Source organism: Takifugu rubripes, chromosome 13 (assembly GCF_901000725.2).
Source record: "Takifugu rubripes chromosome 13, fTakRub1.2, whole genome shotgun sequence".
Classification (NCBI taxonomy): Eukaryota; Metazoa; Chordata; class Actinopteri; order Tetraodontiformes; family Tetraodontidae; genus Takifugu; species Takifugu rubripes.
Genome location: NC_042297.1, coordinates 10,430,772 through 10,450,416, shown reverse-complemented (window position 1 = coordinate 10,450,416; position 19,645 = coordinate 10,430,772). Strand labels below are relative to the sequence as shown.

General features: G+C 43.8%; 1 protein-coding gene across 3 annotated transcripts in view; it reads left to right on the top strand.

Moving 5' to 3' along the window:
- The window catches only part of trpm7 (transient receptor potential cation channel, subfamily M, member 7), a 32,730-nt gene extending 13,638 nt beyond the window's left edge, over positions 1-19,092 (top strand). For 2 of the 3 annotated variants that reach the window (XM_011609713.2, XM_029846299.1), the window contains exons 6-43: positions 393-517; positions 614-785; positions 1,584-1,758; positions 2,245-2,368; positions 2,602-2,674; positions 3,564-3,664; positions 4,106-4,240; positions 4,324-4,377; positions 4,465-4,605; positions 4,777-4,908; positions 5,026-5,303; positions 5,385-5,613; positions 5,821-5,976; positions 6,300-6,443; positions 7,596-7,724; positions 7,895-8,146; positions 8,483-8,657; positions 9,555-9,687; positions 9,771-9,949; positions 10,021-10,153; positions 10,251-11,053; positions 11,978-12,066; positions 12,167-12,260; positions 12,421-12,497; positions 12,576-12,613; positions 12,694-12,722; positions 12,960-13,013; positions 13,401-13,445; positions 13,545-13,610; positions 14,279-14,562; positions 14,671-14,753; positions 15,001-15,206; positions 15,305-15,356; positions 15,440-15,546; positions 15,900-17,073; positions 17,172-17,266; positions 18,071-18,147; positions 18,362-19,092. In XM_011609713.2, the coding sequence (XP_011608015.2) occupies positions 393-517; positions 614-785; positions 1,584-1,758; positions 2,245-2,368; positions 2,602-2,674; positions 3,564-3,664; positions 4,106-4,240; positions 4,324-4,377; positions 4,465-4,605; positions 4,777-4,908; positions 5,026-5,303; positions 5,385-5,613; positions 5,821-5,976; positions 6,300-6,443; positions 7,596-7,724; positions 7,895-8,146; positions 8,483-8,657; positions 9,555-9,687; positions 9,771-9,949; positions 10,021-10,153; positions 10,251-11,053; positions 11,978-12,066; positions 12,167-12,260; positions 12,421-12,497; positions 12,576-12,613; positions 12,694-12,722; positions 12,960-13,013; positions 13,401-13,445; positions 13,545-13,610; positions 14,279-14,562; positions 14,671-14,753; positions 15,001-15,206; positions 15,305-15,356; positions 15,440-15,546; positions 15,900-16,012 (5,180 nt within the window). In that variant the 3' untranslated portion in view covers positions 16,013-17,073; positions 17,172-17,266; positions 18,071-18,147; positions 18,362-19,092. Of the gene's footprint in view, positions 1-392; positions 518-613; positions 786-1,583; positions 1,759-2,244; positions 2,369-2,601; positions 2,675-3,563; positions 3,665-4,105; positions 4,241-4,323; positions 4,378-4,464; positions 4,606-4,776; positions 4,909-5,025; positions 5,304-5,384; positions 5,614-5,820; positions 5,977-6,299; positions 6,444-7,595; positions 7,725-7,894; positions 8,147-8,482; positions 8,658-9,554; positions 9,688-9,770; positions 9,950-10,020; positions 10,154-10,250; positions 11,054-11,977; positions 12,067-12,166; positions 12,261-12,420; positions 12,498-12,575; positions 12,614-12,693; positions 12,723-12,959; positions 13,014-13,400; positions 13,446-13,544; positions 13,611-14,278; positions 14,563-14,670; positions 14,754-15,000; positions 15,207-15,304; positions 15,357-15,439; positions 15,547-15,899; positions 17,074-17,171; positions 17,267-18,070; positions 18,148-18,361 lie in introns of those variants that run through there. The other variant, XM_029846301.1, reaches the window with a different exon arrangement.
- The last annotated feature ends 553 nt before the right edge of the window (positions 19,093-19,645 follow it).

Genomic DNA, 19,645 nt, shown 5'->3' with positions numbered 1-19,645 from the left:
CTGCAGCCACAGCACGGTGTGGAGATGATGTGGTCTGATCATAGTGTTTAAATCATTGCTCACAAGGGTCAATTACCCAGACCAGTGATTACTTTAAATGACTTTGGCACCGAGACCGGTCTCCCCTGCTTTAGCATGGCTCTTTAGTATCTGAGATCCATTAGCTGTCAAGTGCGGTGTCCGAGTCACCCGCAGGAATAACATCAAGTACCTGATGTAGCTTCATGCTTGATATTTTACCGGCTTTGGTCTTTTAATTGCCCTGGATATTTTTATTCATTGTTCAGAACTGGGCATGGTGTGTGTGTGGAAGGTTAGCCAGCAATAATTCTGTGAAAAGAAACATTAATTCTACATGAAGAAATAATTTGGACCATTGCTGCTGCCGACAGGAGTGGCAAAGCATGTGGGGGATGCTCTCAAAGAGCACTTCTCAAGATCCTCAAAGAAAATTTGCACTATTGGGATCGCACCCTGGGGAGTCATCGAGAACAGGAACGATCTCATCGGCAGAGACGTGAGTTGCAACTTCATATTGTTGCATTTATTGCCTGGTCTAATTAAGAATGTCACTAATTTTTGGTTTTCCCTGCTGTTCCCTTTCCTCCTTCAGATTATTGCTCCGTATCAGACGCTGCTGAATCCGCTCAGCAAACTAAATGTTCTCAACAGTCTCCATTCCCATTTCCTCCTGGTGGACGACGGGACCGTGGGCAAGTATGGTGCCGAGGTCAACCTGCGACGGCAACTAGAGAAACACATCAACCTTCAAAGGATCCATGCGCGTGAGTAAAACCAGCCTTTTAAAGCAGGGCACAGCAATTTTCTTTGTTTGCGTGCTTCCAGAGGTTTAACATGACATCCGCAAAAACACTCTAGATCTGCTGAGCTAATGCAGTGACGACATTTGACTAACAAAGCCAAAAAACAGGACCCTAATTACGTCTTCTTATAGCCAAAATAACAGTCTTGGAGGTTAAAATGGTTGAAATTAATGACGTCAAAGGGAAACACTTTTTGGAATTGAGGGCTTTTTAAAGTCGTCTAATTGAGTCTTGTTTTGATACATTGATAATTCTACATACTTGCCTGCAATCCAGATCATTTAAGCACAAGATAACCAGGACAACAATTAATTTAAAGTAATTAAGCAAGGTTGTGTGTGCGTTCAGTATTAAAATATGTTCTACAAACTTAACTCTCTAACTGATGTTTTTTGGGGGAGGGGTATTAAGTAACATATTGTATGTCTGTGGAAGCACCATCGGTGTATCAATATCGAACCAGGTTCAGGAAGTTAGGCTGTGGAAGTACAGCCAGTAAAACCAGTAAACATATTTGTGTGTGTGTGTGTTGGCGTCTTTAATTGTAACAGCGAACCATCCTGACAAACCTTTTAGACGAGACTGAACTTCAGTTTGCAACCATTAACTCAGGGTGTGTGGTGGTAACTGAATGATAACTGCACACTGGCCATTATCACGACACCCCCTGACAAACACACTTGGGTGGAGCGGTTGTGAGTTTGGTTCTGCTGGAGGAAAAAGAGAATGTAACGCTTCGTATCTCCTCCCTCTTCTTAGGTATTGGTCAGGGCGTTCCTGTTGTGGCCCTGATCTTTGAGGGGGGTCCCAATGTGATCCTGACGGTGCTTGAGTACCTCCAGGAGAGTCCTCCTGTCCCAGTGGTGGTGTGTGAGGGGACTGGCCGCGCTGCTGACATACTGGCCTACGTCCACAAGCAGACCGAGGAACGAGGGTACGGCACGTGTTGATACAATCGCAGTGAAAACGAACGGCCACAGAATTCCCTGATTGTTTTCAGTGAAAATACACACAAGATGAATGAATCGGTGTAAAGTATTGTAAAGTTATTTTGTCCTGTTGTAATACTGCCTGTGTCTGTTAGAACAACGATACCATAAGAGGGTTTAAAAGAATCCGTCACCGGTTACTTGGAAATGTCTTTATTGAACTGATAATGTGACCCTATAAAAGTCCAAATCCCTCCCTGTGAGCCAGTAATAGATAATCATCTAGTATGACTGTTAACTATGAACTTGTTGGCACGAAGTGTCCTGATGTATCGGCAGGTGTTTTAACAAGGTTTATTGAGCCATATGATTAAGATGAGCTGGGTTCATTTGGACAGTCGCAGCACTGGTATATTCTACTATTATTGTTAAAGGGATAGTTAAACACGGTGCCTTAACAGCAGGTACATTTGACCGTAACTCTCCCACAGACGTCTTCCTGATGGGGTCGAAGCTGACATCATTGCAACCATCAAGAAAACCTTCAACTTCAGCCAAAGTGACGCCTTCCATCTCTTCCAGACTCTGATGGAATGCATGAAGAGCAAAGAGCTGGTGCGTCTGTCTCTCCAACTGGTTTTTAAATTTGCTTGTAGCCCATCCGTCCTGCAGCAAATTTCCCGCTTGTACTGAAAATAGAAAAAGTGAAAGACAAATTGAACCGAGTTTTGAAGATCATCTTGTTTGCTTTGACAGGCGACGATATCGCATATCAAACGGCCGTGAAATATTTGGAGAATGCCTGTGGGAACCTGTTATTAAGTGCTATCTTATTTCATTGCAAACAGATAACGGTGTTTCACATCAGCTCCGAGGAGCACCAGGACATCGATGTTGCCATTCTGAGGGCCTTACTGAAAGGTTAGTAAACGAATTCCCTTTTGAACCTTGTCCCTCTTCCCTCAACCTTCTCTTGGAGGATTAAACTTACATAATGTTGATTCAGTCTATTCGTACGCTGAGCTTGTTGGCACAGGGAGATTTAGACTTTGTGATGTTTTCATTCTGAAATAGATATGCATTGAGAACACTGCTCCCCTCCTGTTGCCTTCACTGTGTGTTGCTCAGGAGCTCGGGTGTCTCACAGTCACGGGGCTTCAAACTCCACTTCTCTCTTACTTGTCTTATTTCACTGCACCTCTACTTTGTGCTGAATATAAAGGGGCACAAATTGCAACAAAGCAGTGCACCTTTATTTCACGTGGAGCAAGGCAGTGACTGGTGCTGATTGATGCTGTGGTGAAACAGGCTCAGCTGCAAACAAGACAAACATGGTTTTTTTTTCAGCTTTTGATATTACTGAAAAGTAAAGTCAGTGGGGATCCTCTTGCTATCCTTGAAACGTCCAATGAAAAGGAAAATGAAAGCTGTCTTTTCTTATCAACAAGCTGATTTCTTGGTTATTATCCGTCTCAGATCCCCACATTCCAGCTTTGCAGTAAAAGTAAAAGCGCCTCACTGTGATTATGATCGTTTTGATTCAGATGGCTGTTGGATCACGGTAAAGCAGATCACTGTGGAAGAGAATACTAGACTGAATAGGGATTTACTCGGGAGTTTAATCTGCCGTATTACTGTGTTAGTGTGTAATTGACTGCATTACTGCTCGGGCTGTGTTCTAATAACCCTCTTTAATCCCGCTAGCCGGCTAACTGAAAATACGGTTTGGAGATTTTCATGCCTGTGAATTCGTAGCTGTGTTTTACTTACTTATGAGGATATATTTCTATGTTGCACCTATTTGTTTCAGGAACAAACGCATCTGCCTTCGATCAGCTGGTCCTTACTCTGGCCTGGGACCGTGTAGACATTGCCAAGAACCATGTGTTTGTCTATGGACAGCAGCTCTTGGTATGTCCGTGTGTTTATTTGTGTGTGTGTGCGCGCCTGCGTGCATGCCTTAGCCTATCTTTAAACGATGTTTGGTTAGCTTAGCATTAGTGCCGAACCTTTGGACTTGCAGCAGTGACCCCAGAATCCCCGTTGACCACCCTCGGCACTGCGAGGAGCCGAGGGACCGACGTGGGCAGGCTGCCATGAAACGCTTTTGAGTGTAACATGAACCCTTTCATTAGTGTTTTTATAAGTTGCCCTCACTGTTCATGTTTATTTTAAAACTTGGGGAATCCTGCTTTCTGTAACAGTGAGAAGATGAATAATATTTATTAAAGTTTATTATGTGTGTTTTGTAATCTGGCCAGATTTTTGGCTTTTCCTCCTGCACTTGTTTATTATATTGGAACTAATTTATTATGAAAACTACTTAGCAATGGATTCTTTATTTTTGTGTAGGTGAGCTCCTTAGAGCAAGCAATGTTGGACGCCCTCGTGATGGATAGGGTGGATTTTGTGAAACTGCTCATAGAAAATGGTGTTAGCATGCATCGCTTCCTGACAATCAATCGGCTGGAGGAGCTCTACAACACTGTAATTTCCTGCATTTACTAAACATAAATCAACAACAGTGTGGATTTAGGCTTTCTAATTAAGATGTTGTTTTTCTGTTGCAGAAACAACCTGGAAACAACCCAAATCTCCTCCACCTGGTGAGAGATGTCAAGCAGGTAGGTGTCGGTCGTCCTGAAATCTCTTATTTACGTTTGATCCAGAGCGTTTTGGTGGTTCATGCTGTTGTTGGTGCCGTCCCACAGAGTCATTTGCCCCCAAACTATAAGATCACTTTGATTGATATCGGCCTCATTATTGAGTACTTGATGGGAGGGACCTATAGGTGCAATTACACCAGGAAACGCTTCCGCATCATCTACAACAATCTCCATGGCAACAGTAGGGTGAGTCTGTAGTGGTTTAATTTCTGACTTTCAGCACTTGCCTGTACTTTGTGAATGTCTTCTAAATTATTTTGAGACAGTTCCATTTGTATTTTCTTTCTTTTTTTTAATTCAACCTAATATCTTGGAGTCGTGTCCATTCACTTGTTAACTCTGCTGCACCCTGAACAGAGATCAGGGAGGCACTCTGCTCCTGGGTCTCATTTGAGGAGGAATCACGAGACCTTCAGCATGGAGGCTGACAAGAAGGAGAAGACGAGGCACAACCAGTTCATCAAAACTGCACAGCCATACAAGCCCAAGGTAAGCCATTTTCAATCCAAGAGGAATGATGAGACTTCTGTGTGTAAGGAATCACGGGGCTGAGTCTGTACCCCCCCCCCCCCCCCCCCCCCCCCCCTCCTTCCCCACCGTTCCCAGTTGGAGTCCACCAGTGACCAGAACAAAAAGAGAAGCAAAGAGGAGATTGTGGACATAGACGACCCAGAGACACGGCGCTTTCCCTACCCTTTCAATGAGCTGCTGGTGTGGGCTGTTCTGATGAAGAGGCAGAAAATGTCACTCTTCTTCTGGCAGCATGGTGAAGAAAACATGGCAAAGGCACTGGTGGCCTGTAAACTTTACAGATCGATGGGCTACGAGGCCAAAAAGAGCGACGTGGTGGACGACACATCAGAGGAGCTTAAGGAGTACTCAAAGTATGTTGCCTGTTTGGCATTTTATAAACCAGACAGATTAAATTGACCCCATACTTAATGTCGGGACTCTTTCTATTCCAGTGAGTTTGGAACCTTAGCAGTGGACCTTCTGGAGCAGTCGTTCAGGCAGGATGAGACCATGGCCATGAAGCTGTTGACCTATGAACTCAAGAACTGGAGCAACTCCACCTGTTTAAAGTTGGCCGTTTCCTCGCACCTGCGGCCATTTGTAGCTCATACCTGCACCCAGATGTTGCTATCAGACATGTGGATGGGGAGGCTGAACATGCGCAAGAACTCCTGGTACAAGGTTCATGCTCCATTTAGATTTTATTTGGTATTGAATGACAAGCTGGACAATTCTGGATTGGCTGATGTTTTTATAAATGATGCTCAGGAGCAATAGGATTTTTTTTTCTGTAACATGGTAAATTTATTTTTAGTGAAGTTCACATGGGCATGATTAGTTGTCATTGAAAATTAGCATACATTCACAATAGTGTGTATTTGTTCCCAGGTGATTCTGAGTATTCTGGTGCCTCCCGCCATCCTGCTGCTGGAATACAAATCTAAGGCTGAGATGGCTCACATCCCTCAGAGCCAGGACGACCACCAGATGACCATGGAAGACAGCGAAAACAACTTCCAGAATGTTGCTGATGACATTCAAATGGTGATTTTTCTTTTTCTCCTATTTTAGAATTTTTTCATTGTAATAAAAGGAGTTAAATGTGACAAGCTGCATTTAAATACCTAATAATTTAATGAGAGAATCATCAACCTCCTGGAAAAATATAAATGATCTACAAACAGTCATCTACTTGATGTTAATGACTTTTTTAGTTATACAAATGTTCAGAAAATGGAGAATGAATTATGGTTTTGGCACTGGAATTTATAACCTTCAATTCCAAGTATTCTCAAAGTTTAGTCACAAATGGGTAATTGAGGAGATCTATTGTTTGACTGATTTGAGCCTTTCTAATCTTGCTGCAGGATGTGTTTAAAGAGAGCAGATCCCATGATCACATGGATGCCAAGAACGACACGGAGACCCAGTTTCGCTCCAGGAAGCTGCCTTTAACCAGGAAAATTTATGCCTTCTACCGTGCTCCGATTGTCAAGTTTTGGTCCAACACGGTAGGGAGATTACAGAGCAGATCTCAGGCTCGTGCGCACAATCATGTCCAACCATTGTGGTTGTTTATCAGAGAGGAGCTCTCGGTCATAGGCACTACACAGGGAGGGTGTTCGTCTCTTGTTTTTTGTTTCAAGAAGAATGACATGAGCATGTAAGGATGTGGCCAATGAATTGTCTTGGAGAAGCATTTTTTTGGTGCTGTCAGATTCACAAGCGTGTACGGGATTATCACTCATCACCTGGTCTTATGTTTATTCAGACACACCAGCCTGAGGCTGGTTCTCAGGAGGTGGAGAGTCGTCGTTCAGACCTTTATTTGCAGGAACAGGACTGTTTTTCAGGCTGAACGAAACTGCGAGCAGCTGATATTATCACCCAAACTGTTTGCATGCGTAATAAAGCCTGTGCCCTGGCTTATCTACATCTGCAGTGCCTCCTTCCAATCCCTGACTTTACTACATTAGTGCAGCTCAGCAGGATCCATCAGATCCTTGTTAATGGCAGACTTTCCACCAATTAGCACCTATGTCAAGGTTCAACCTTTTTTTTTTTTTAAACCGTAGCCTTCTTCCCACCGATGGTACGTGTGTGTAACCTGCCTAGCTGTATGGATGTTTTCAAACATTCCCACAGTTTGAACAATGGGTAACGGAGCTTTAAATAGAAAGGAGCTTTTTTGTGTAAACCTCAGTGAGGATTTCATGTACCAGTGGGAAACAGTCATGCGGCATGTGCTTGTTTCTTGTTTAGAGTCCTTCAATAGATTCATTCATTGGTATTAAAAATACTGGATACAAGTTAGGCAGAAATTCTCATGTCCTGTTTATTACATAACCACCCCCCTCACTTCTTCCATTTAAGAGCAACCTTAGTTGGCAGCTGAACTTTTGTCTCACACACAGTTCTTATCCAAGTGGCCAAAGGCCAGCTGACCTCAGAGGGTGCAGAGATCAAAATACTGTTTGTTTCTAACTCGCCGTGCTCTGATGAGTTCCAGCCCCCTGAGAGGGCCCCTGCTAAATTTATCGAGGGCGCAGCATGTGGCTTTGGTTGCTCTGTCCAGTATTTTCTACAATATATTGTAAAATGTAATCTTTCATGTGTTATACATTTAAAGGAAATTGTTCTTACTATTTTGCCTCCACCACCAGCTTTTCTACCTGGGATTCTTGATGATTTACTCGTATGTCGTGCTGGTGAAAATGCCCGATTGGCCTTCTCCTCAAGAGTGGGTGGTCATCCTCTACATATTTACCTCTGCCATTGAGAAAATTCGGGAGGTACGTGCAGCTGATCTTTTCTTAAAGACGTGTGTTGCCTGGCTCTATAATTTAAAGATAATGACAGTAATTAATGTATTTATATGGAAGCAAATCTCAGAGTAGCGTTTAACTTGACCAAGGACTGCCGGCTAACTATCATCGTCTTTCTTACATCTCTTGTTTTGCAGATGTTTATGTCTGAAGCAGGCAAAATAAGCCAAAAGATAAAGGTGTGGTTCAGTGACTATTTCAATATATGTGACTTTCTGGCCATCACCACCTTCTTTATTGGCTTCGGGCTGAGGTTGGCAGGGGGAGATGTTTTTATCCCCGGAAGAATTGTCTATTGTCTCAATATCATCTTCTGGTACGTGAGACTCATGGATATCCTGGCCGTCAACCAGCAAGCTGGACCATACGTCATGATGATCGCTAAAATGGTGAGAGGGAGAGATCTTTGCCGACCTGTTTGCAGAATCATCCGTTTTCTGCTGTTTTAGTCTGCATGTGCACACCACAGCGGAGATGAAGAGGATGCAATGGAATAGCAATAGTCTCATCATCATTGTGCAGTCGTTCACATGTAGACGTCATAGACATTCATAGTTTTCAGCTGCTCTTTTTCATAATGGCTCCTGCCGTTGACGTGTCACCACAGAACGATGCTTCGAATCACGTGACACCGGAATAAAATTCAAGAAGCTTCCTGTTAAGATGTTGGGAAATGAAGTAATCTCATAATAGTGCATGTCTCACTCACTGGGCATCTCTTTCAGGTGGCCAATATGTTTTACATTGTGGTGATAATGGCAATAGTGCTGCTGAGCTTTGGCGTACCAAGGAAAGCTATTCTGTACCCAGATGAGGAACCCAGCTGGACACTGGCCAAAGATGTTGTCTTCCAGCCTTACTGGATGATGTACGGAGAAGTGTATGCCTATGAAATCGATGGTAAGGACAATGAGGACGGTAGGAAGGGTTTTCAGGGTAAGGCTGGCATTATTTAAAGTCTTCCCACAGCACGATTACTGATTGTCACTCAAAACCAACGCTGGGAATCAAACGCACAGATTTCCACTCATGCCTCACAACGTGGTTCATACGCAGAAGGTACGCGTTGTAACTGGTCTGGTTAAAAAGGTGAAGATGTAAGAGACAGTTAACACCAAAAGCACACTGTCTTCAGATCCAGTCACCATAGCAACTCATTTGGAGCTTCTAGCCTGATTCAAGAGTGGGTTTCAGAGTCAAAGGGTTGATTTTCAAATTTCTGCATCAGATTTTAAATATAAGTTGGTGGGAGCAGAGGGGAGGTGAAATGTTGCACAAAATGCCCCAAAGTTGAGAATATTGGGGAAAGCTGAAACGGTAGTTCTATTATTCATTATCCTAATAAGAATGAGATTACACACTACTTATACATCATTATGCTAGAAATGCGGACCAATGGAAAATTTGACAGTCAACTTATATTAAATAAACACAATCATAATGGGAGTATAACCTTTCCCATTAAATGTACATGAGACTGGATGAGACAGGATCAACTTACCTTCTCCATTTCCCTGACAAAGCCTCACCAACGGTCACCACCGTTTAAATTCCCCACCTCTAAGCTCTGCAGGATATCAGCTCTGCAGTGGGAACGTGTAATGTAATGCAAGTGAGAAGACATGTAAAAGCATCAATTATGTTCTTTTGATCTGCTAATGAGAAGTTATGCTAGAATAATGCTGTCAGGAAGAACAGTGAGAATAATTACCAGTGAGACTTTTACATCCTAAGAATGACAAATGTGCTGGACTTGAGTCTTGTATGTGGTGGAAATCTCTTTTTTCCATTTTCCAGTGTGTGCCAACAATACTGAACCATTAGCGAAGCAGCTGTGCGCAACAGGAGTGTGGCTGACTCCTCTCCTACAAGCAGTCTACCTCTTTGTACAGTACATACTCATGGTCAACCTCCTCATCGCCTTCTTTAAGTAAGAAATCCTCCGCTGCCATATGCACTTCTCATAGTTCTCATCACCACCATAGTCATTATTGTTTGCGTGCTGTTTTTCAGCAATGTGTATCTGCAAGTGAAGTCCATTTCCAATCTGGTGTGGAAGTACCAGCGCTACCACTTCATTATGGTTTACCATGAGAAACCTGTCCTCCCACCGCCTGTCATCCTGCTCTGCCATATTTACTCTCTCTTCTGCATGTGCAGGAAGAGGAAAAAGGAGAACACCTATGGACCAAGTATGGCTACATCATGTTCTAACTCACACGTATCGAGGGATTTAATGTTTTGACCGCCTTTGTTCTTCTAGAGCTGTTTCTGACTGAGGAAGACCAAAAGAAGCTTCATGACTTCGAGGAGCAGTGCGTGGAGACATACTTCCATGAAAAGGAGGATCAGTTCCACTCGGGAGGTGAAGAGCGCATACGTGCCACTTCAGAGAGGTGAGAATGTTCAAGTCATTGTATAATTTAATGTAAATATGTTAATTGAAAGTCGGGGACTGGAAGTAAATGACTCAACTGCCTTTTGTCATTGCAGGGTTGAGACCATGTGCATGCAGCTCAGAGAGGTCGGGAACAAGGTTACATTTATCAAACGCTCCTTGCACACTCTGGACTCTCAGATCGGCCACCTGCAGGACCTCTCCGTTCTGACAGTAGACACTCTGAAAACTCTCACTGCCCAGAGGGCATCAGAGGCCAGCAAAGTCCACAATCAGATAACCCGCGAGCTCAGTCTGTCCAAGAATGTGGTCCCCAGCATTGGCCCCGTGACAACAGACACTGGTCCCCACTCGAAATCGTCCGTGATTGGAAAACGCAGTGTGGGGGCCTTCTTCGGCTCGTCTTTTCCACAGGCCAGAACTAACATGGCAGATTCTCTTTTCGGGATCGGTGTAGGGAGTGGGGCTGGAGCAGAAGGCAGCCGGAGATTCGGTCCCAGCACTGGAGCAGCACAGGGGCTGGACCCCACCCTGAACATAACGTTGAGTCCAGAGAGGAAGGGGTTGTTTGGGCTCGGGCTCCCTTCTGTAGAGGCTGGCACCTCGGCCAGCACCACCTCCAGTGCCTTTGTCCAAAGTGCAGCGGTCTTTTCCCCTCCAGAGCTGCATCCCCGGGGCCACTCTCTCACCCAGAATAAGCTGACCCGTCCACAAGAGCCGGGCCTCTCCGACTCCCCATCCAGCCTGCCTAATGTACCTTCCCCGGGAACTCGTTGCCACATCCGCAGCTCGCATTTGCAGCATAGCGGTTCCAGCCACCCAGAACTGTCCCTGGCTGGGCTTTACCAGCAGCAACCTCAAGCAGACAGCGGCCCTGTAGAATTTGGGGCATTTGTAGGTGAGTACAAGACTGAGGGTGGGTCAGAGGTGGGGGAGTGTGAAAACTCTGTGTGTGCGTATCCCACTGTTGTGGTTATCTCTAAGACTTCGGGCTCTGCCCAGCCTGCCTGCTTGCCTGCTTGCACTGAAAATGCACAAGGTTTAGGAAGGGGGCCTAGAGAGAGGGGGAGGAGGTGGGGATACATTAATGAGGCATTCTGCGATGACGAGGGCAGACCAGGACCTCTGAGCATACAGAGTAGTGACGGCGAAGTCCCAGCGGCTCCAGAGTCATCGCCATGCCGCGCCCGCGGAGAGGGCACCGTCCCAGGTCGCGCTCGTAACCACGCACGAGCACCCAGGAGGCGCTGCAAGACGAAGAGCAGGGACTGGGATGTGTCAGGAGCACCTGCCTCTCCAGCGACCTGCTGTGAGGATCCAAGTGTTTCTGAAGCAACACTTGACCAAATCGACGCTGAAACAAAGGCAAACGCAACAAGAGGTTTGAGGCTCAGTCGAGCGGGGCGTCTGCCTGGTGGTTGGGTCCTTCCCTGTCCAGATCAGGACCCCGGTGAAGCTGTAACTGGTGCATTTTCCTGCCTTTCCATGGCTCCTTCTTGAACTCTTTCCAGCCTTGCCAAGTTGCTTGTGTTTGGGTTTAAGGTTGTGATGCCTGATGCTATTAATGGAGCATGAATGAATGAAATATCAGCTGAATGAGGTTTTTAACACAAAGTTCATCATAATTGAGATTTTATTTGGAATTCAGGTGAGGGGAGGAGTAAATCTGTAATCATCGTCATAATCCTTCTCCAGACTGGGCAAAGTGTCCTTCCTGTCTTTGTTCGGAATGTTTTAATCAAAGCCAAGTTAATCCTTTAGATCACGAAACCTCGCCAAAGGTTGCATCACTACACATGTTGAATGTTTGTTCATTTTTCAGGGCATAAAGACATTGTGGAGCTTCAGCACTCCACACCTAAAGAGAGTTCCAGCAGACAGCACAGCCCAGCAACCAGACCCAGGTCACTGGTGAGTGTGTTTATAGAACATAAAGTTTTAAGCCTTTAATAACTAGATGTTTTTAGTTGAACATTTTGTCTGTGTCCCTCCATCCTCCTCGTATCCTCAGATTTCACCTGAATGTCGTGGTCTCAGAGCTGTCAACTCCTATGCCGGCTTCACAGAGTTTGACAAAAGCCCAACTTTCCTCCATCCTGACTCCTGTGAGCCCACCTTAATGAACTTGAACCTACATTGACACTGCCAACAGATGCTTGATATGATCCGTCAAGCTTCAAACTTGGAGTTTCACCTGTGTTAGCAGGATGCTACATGAGTGGATCTGAGAGTTCTAGTGGGTAATTGGTGACTGTGTGTCTGCAGCTCTCCCAGAGAAAGACCAGAGCAGAGTGTCAGCTGAGGACCTCCCCACTCAGGAGGACCCCAGGGCTTCAGCTATGGTATTGAAAACAATTCTGCCTCGTTTGTTACTCGTTTTTTAACGTTTTGTTTAATTCTTTAATGGTTTGCCGTTTCAGGAAAGAGTTCAGGTCAAATCAGCCCAAGCCACCAGCCTGTAAGTGCCCTGCCGGACATTAATGTGCATCCATGTCTGTTATTGTGTTTGTTTCAAGTGGCGTCTCTTGTGTTTTCCAGAGAAATGCCCGGAGAAGACGCACCGAGCGGTAAGATGCTTTGTTTGAACGAATCCATCCAGCTTAGATTCAAACCTGCCATTTGAACGTTTCTCTCCTCACACGAGAGAAACGCCTTCGCGGCTTCTGTTTGCTTTCCACTTCTGTGTTTGAGAAGGATTCGACACGATATCCGCCGTAAACGCGCACTGGTCAAACCTTTCATGTGTGTTTGCTCGTGTTTCTGGAAGAAAGCGTCACTGTGCTCTTCGCACTTTGTGGTTACAGCCGCAGTTCCACTCTACCCCCCGAGACACACCCACCTCGGAGCCAGAAAGGACTGTGAGTAACCCACCAGTGGAGTAAATAGCAGCAACGTAACAGGCTGTTTTACCCCGAATCTTCTATTTAAATATGTCTAAATTGAATCAGTAAGCCAAATAGTACGGAAAGCTGCAACTCCTTAATTTGGTTTGGCTGTAGGATTATGTCATTTTACATCAGCATGTAAAGGTTTTGTCTGTTTGTTGGTACTTTAAATGAGCTGGAGGAGAAAAGTTGCAGTAAAGACAATATGGCAAGACAGCAGCCCCTTTAAAAGCAAACTGTCAGGGACAACTGACTCCTTTGACCTGCTGTAGTAGTTTTAGGGAGACGTCTAGTGGTTGAAGCGGGAATAGAGCCAACTATTTCTGTCTACGCTCTAATTCTGTAATTCTTTCTCTGTAGCTATTGGCTCACCTTTTAAACCCGTGGAAAACTATCACTACTCAGGTGAGTCTTGAAAAATAAGCTGCTCTGTCGGTTTTTCTGTTCTTTTCATGCTTTTAAGGAAAATTGTCTGAATCTTTCTGCTTGTTTTTATGGCTGTAGCTGTGGAACGCAACAACTTGATGAGGCTGTCCCAGAGCATCCCTTTCACCCCCGTGCCCCCAAGAGGTAGGTGTGAAATCCGGTGCCTGCCCTGCTATGTCACCTAATGGGGGAAACTTGCTTACTGATCGAATAAATGGCAGTTTGAGAATGAGGAAGTGCAGAGTCGCACCAAACAGTCACACCGTGTGGGTGTGTACCGGCGCCGTTTCTTTTGTTTTGTTTTGGCCACGTTAAGGAAGCACGGGTTCTGTTTCTGATTGTGGGATGGTATGTTGGGGCTGTATTAGTCCAGTCACAATGAGAAACCATTGGACCAAAAACCCTTTAGAATGCAGCTTAACTCCAGTCTGCTCTCAAAGGCGTTGAGCTCAGGTTTCACATCTGGGATTCTTCACAACAGAAAACAGCTGCAGAGAAATGGCGTGTTTCAACAAGTGTAATAAGGTCACCCTCAATAAACTGCAAAGATTCCACTGCAACCAGACTAACCAGTGTTGTTTATTGTCTGTAAACAAGGCTTGATACTGGCGGGTCTCAGCAAGCTATTTTTTATGACTTTTTTTATGCCGAAAGGTTAAACATTTTCTTCTGCTTGTGGTCCTGGATGCAAATAAGCCACATTATTTGACAGTTGTCACAGAAGAACTCAACCGAAGAGTTATTAGATCAAATCCCAGAGAATAAGCTTTGCTGGTGACCGTGACCTTTGACCTGGCGCTCTGTCCTGTCAGGTGAGCCGGTGACTGTGTACCGGCTGGAAGAGAGCTCCCCCAACACCATCAACAACAGCATGTCTTCCTGGACTCAGAAGGGCCTCTGTGCCAAAATCGAGTTTCTCAGTAAAGAGGAGATGGGCGGAGGACTCCGACGAGCCCTCAAGGTGCTCTGCACGTGGTCAGAGTACGACATCCTGAAACCAGGACATCTGTACATAGTCAAATCCTTCCTTCCTGGGGTGGTCCAAAACTGGCAGAGCATCTACAAGGAGGACACTGTGCTGCATCTTTGTCTCAGGGTAGGACACTTTCTGTCACCTCATAAAGCCCAGAGCTGTTGGTGAAACCTGCAGCTCTGATCAGCTGGTGCGGCCGCGCTAACGCTCGTCACCCTTGTGTCTTTGCAGGAAATCCAGCAGCAACGAGCTGCTCAGAAGCTGACTTTTGCCTTCGACCAAATCAGGCCGAAGACTATTCCCTATTCACCGAGGTAAGAGCGCAAACAGGAGGGTGCGTGGATGCGTAGTCATGGCAACAACCTATAGGGATGCAAAACAGTGTTGTTTTTTTTTAAATGCAGGATGAGACTTTTGGTTCCATTTATACTCCCAGTAAGAACAATAATAAATGACATGACGCAACAGCCACGCACCCCGCTCTTCTGCATTCTTACATGCTCAAATAAATAAAAAAAGGAGCAATATTGTCATTCTTCAGCAATGATTTGGTTTCTGCAGGTTTCTGGAGGTGTTTCTGCTCTACTGCCACTCTGCTGGACAGTGGTTTGCTATAGAAGAGTGCATCACTGGGGAGTTCCGTAAGTTCAACAACAATAACGGAGAGGAGATCAACCCCACCAATCTGCTGGAGGAAACCATGCTGGCCTTCAGCCACTGGACCTACGAGTACACCCGCGGGGAGCTGCTGGTGCTCGACCTCCAGGGTAATAACACTCAGCAGACAGAGCCCCTCAGAATCAATGCGCACTTCTCAAAGCTGATGTTGTCATGTTTGTGTGTGTTTGTCTGTGTGTGTGTGTAGGTGTTGGGGAGATTCTGACTGATCCTTCGGTTATTAAGAGTGGTGAGAAGGGGTGAGTCAGCCATGGCTTTTATATTCGAGTGATTACCAGAAGATCATTTTTTAGTCTTACGTCTGCACTAATTGTGACCGCAGGTCCAGTGATATGATATTTGGACCTGCCAACCTGGGGGACGACGCCATCAGAAACTTCAGAGCGAAACACAACTGCAACTCCTGCTGCCGGAAACTCAAGCTCCCCGGTGAGTAATCCACACTTTATATTTATACTCTAAGGGGGGGGGAGTGCTCAGAATTTCAGCTGAAGAAATAATCCATTTTTGCAGATGTATTTAGAAGAATATTCAAACATCGGAACTATCAAACTACTAATATCACTAATTCTATCTGCAAGTGTCAAATTTACCAGGTTTTGTGCTCTTGTTGGTGCACGTCTGTGGTTTTACACTGCCTGAGCTCCCAGATAATAATAATAATGATAATAATGTATTACCACTACCTGGTGCCCTTGATATTTCTGGCTTACAAGGGTTTTGTCTGTTATTGAATGAAGATGATAGAACACAGTGACACAGCAACCTTGTGTCTCTGTCAGATCTGAAGAGGAACGACTACACGCCCGACAAGGTGACGTTCCCACAGGAGGAGCCTCCAAACTCAGGCGGTGGAGTCAAAGAGTCTCCTCAGTCGATGAAACTGATGCTATGAGGGAGTGTTTGGGCCGCGCAGGAGAGCAACTATTACGTTTTGAGTCAAAGCCAAGGAGCAGAGGAGCCCGGCCAACCAACTGGAAGACTCTCCATGAGTCGGCGCATGCACACTGTGTTATTGCTGGCATTCTCCACAAAAAATGTCGAACACGATTCAAGCATCTTAACCTTTTTTTTTTCATGAATGAGGGTGGCGGGGGGGACAGGTTTTTAATGTATTTTGTACAACTTTATGAAAATGCAAATACATGTAAATGAACTGGATATATGGGCAGGTACATTATCATTTTAGAAGGGTTTTTATTTATTATAAAGTTGACAAGTTGCCTTGTTTTAAGAAAAAGATCAAATCTTAAGTGCATTGTACATCTATGATGGCAGAGGACAACCTGCCGTTGGACAGATCATTATTAGAAGTGTCTGCACTAATATCACAACTGTTTTGACTCGGTGAGGAGACGGACATGAATTTGAAAGGCTTGATGAAAAATGGGCAGATTGCAATGCAACTTTACAGAATGGTGTGTGTCATTTTATTATTTTGACAATGTGTCCACCACAATATTGATAGTTTTTATTGTTACGAAGGTACTATGGTTTTATCTTTGTCATCACCTGTTGTATGAGCAAATTACAATCTATAGTGTATCTTATAGATACTATTATCTGGCACGGGCTGAGCAGATTAAAATATTTTATTCAGGGGAAATGATCAATGATGTGGGTATTACATGTATACATTTTGTACTGGATATCATTTTAAACAAATAAAATTTCAAAAAGCTGTCTTGGCTCCCATCTTTAATATTGAAGAGTCTTGAGAGGAGCACGATAATAGATTTGTTTGAACATGAGCTGAATTTGTGGACTTGTTGAATTTAGAATGAGACTGGATTTTCCAGTCAAAACATGATGCACGCATTTGCCCTCCTACTGGGTGTGTTCCACTTGACTTCAGTCCATAAACCACATTTTGAGCTTGTTATTCTGCTTGTCTGCACTGAAGGAGGAGGACATCAACCACAACACAACCATGACAGTCGTCACCATCGAATATTGGTCAGTTGGGTCATTTTGCCTTTCATTTCATTAATTTACTGATCTTAATGCACAAAAGCCATACAGTCAGCTGCTTTTTGCATCCTTTGTTTCGACAGTAGCGGATGAGGTTACTTTAACCGAAGCCAGAAATTGGCGGCCGAGCTCAGTCAGATTCCTGGTGTGAAGGTCAATTCCTTCCGTGGGAGACCAAGTAAGATCCTTCACTCAACTCTCTAGGAGTTTCTGTCGATATAAAAGGAGGGAAAGTACAACGTAAAATAAAATGACATTTAACATTGTTTACGCGAACCCTGTGACGTCAAAAGGTTTAAAGCGAAGGGAGTCCACAAGGCGGCGCTGTTTCCACGTGGAATCCTGTTTCTTTCGTGTTTTGTTATCTTGTCATTTCAAACTACAGAGTCTATCATAAAACACATGTTGGAATGGGGACGCATGTTTTAAACACCAGTAACAGGATTTTAGCCCCTTTAAATAACCTGAGGACATCACTGAATCAACTCAACAAAAATAATAATAATAATAAAAATAAGTAACACCTAAGTTGGCATGTCTTACAAAAAAAAGTCCGCTCAGAATACTATACTAGGTCAGAAAAACTGCGCACAAGCAGAAGTGGAACAGCAGGAAGCATGAGTTCCCGTTTATTCCGAAATAAAAGAGACTTCTTCTGTCGAGTTTTCATTTCCTGTTACTTACTTTCCGCATATTTTTAAGCGCCGAAGAAGAGAAAAGGCGGAAGTGAAAGTGACCAATCAAATGCTTGAAACCAAACACAGAAGAAGGGAATCGCGTTAATGTGGAAAATTCGCAACGGTAGCAAGTGGTACAGGCATCTTCTCAAAAAATTAAACCAACATATTTTTGTAATAGTTGTATACGCATAATTTGGTGATGTGCATTTAACTTTGTGACGCGATGCACGTTAAACCTGTCAGCGTTAAAGCACCTTCCCAGTTAGGATGCTAACACAATTGCACCGTGATTTCCACAACAGGTTCCTTTGAGGTCTCCATGGACGGTAAATTGGTCTTTTCCAAGCTGGAAACGGGAAGTTTTCCTCAGCCTTCGGAGGTCAGTGAATGCATCATGAATTTACTGTCAACAATATAGCAACTCCTGCATTTCATGGACGAAATATATTTATTCATTTATAGTAACACAACAAAAGGTAGTTAGTGTATGCCATCCATGTAATATATAAAATTCAGATTAGAGTAAATTGACCAAATGAGGTTCAAGTAAAATGAGACAATGAAACTGTCTTTTTTTTTCTTTTTCTGGCCAGATTGTGACCAAAGTTAAACAGAAGATGTAGCCTATACGGGATCTTCACAAGTGCCCTTAAGATGGAGGCCCCTCTGTATTCACACTGAGAGAAATATGGTGCATTTTTTTCCTTTCAGGACAAAATCACAAACATTACCATAATTTGCAAAATTGAAAGTGCAGTGAGGAGCAGCAGACCAAATCTTTTCAGTGTGAGTACAGATAGGTGATGGGAGCGACTCTGAGGAGCCAGACACTGACTGGCATTTCTGTTTATGACTGTACACACTAAAAGATACGGTGTGTACACGAAGAATTCCAGAAGCTATTCAGCTGAAAGGAGCCTGAAGAACTACTCCCATCACAGCCATCTAAAGCCCACTTTACTACTGCGCTTTCTCTGGAAGGGTTTATCAAATTAAATTAGGTATATCACAAACAGGCTTTTAAATCATTCAACAGATAATAAATGGAATGCTTTGACTTTTTGGGAATAGATGCCTTCTATACTTAATAATGTAGCATGGTTTTATACTTTCAACTAAATCTTCTCATCAGATCACTCAATAATGTAGTTAAAAGAATATGAATAATGAACCAAAATGTAACATTTCCTTTTTACTTGGGGAAAAAGAAAGATAATAATTTGTAGTTTATCGCTGATGGTTTGGGAGCCTGTACTGGTTGTTAGCTGGAGACTGATCAAACAACTATTCCTGGTCTTTTTTAAATAAAGGTAAAACTTGGTTATGTGCAGTGTGCAATTTATTCTCTCCTCTGTATTTCCTTTATCTTCAAGATCTATTTAATTTCAACAATGCAATAGAGAATATTTTTGGGGGAACTATGTGACTATTTAATGCTGAGTTATGGTGGGAAAAGGTGCAGCAACAAGAAAAATAATTTTCTTTGTTGTAAATTTTAAAAGAATTTTCTGATCAAATAATTAAAATATTTTGCATGATAATAGCAGAATCATTTTATAAATAGATCAATGACTTTATGTTCAACAGCACAGGAAGGACTTCACCTGAAGGATGCACCGTGGTGGTGGGGAGTGTTTCACGACCAGCTTTCCTCTCCATTACCTTAAGAATGATGATTTTTCCTTCAATTTCAGGGTCATATCGTACTTCAAGTACACAGTAGGAAAAATGCTAATAATGGTCATTACATGGTGGTTTTCAGTTGTTGACTGTGGAAAGACACGATGATAAAGAAGTTCAAACAGGTTAGAAGTTTTTGAGGAGATTAAGAGAGGAGAACTCAGGCTCCCTGCCTGCTCCTGTCCAGGCATCTGTGT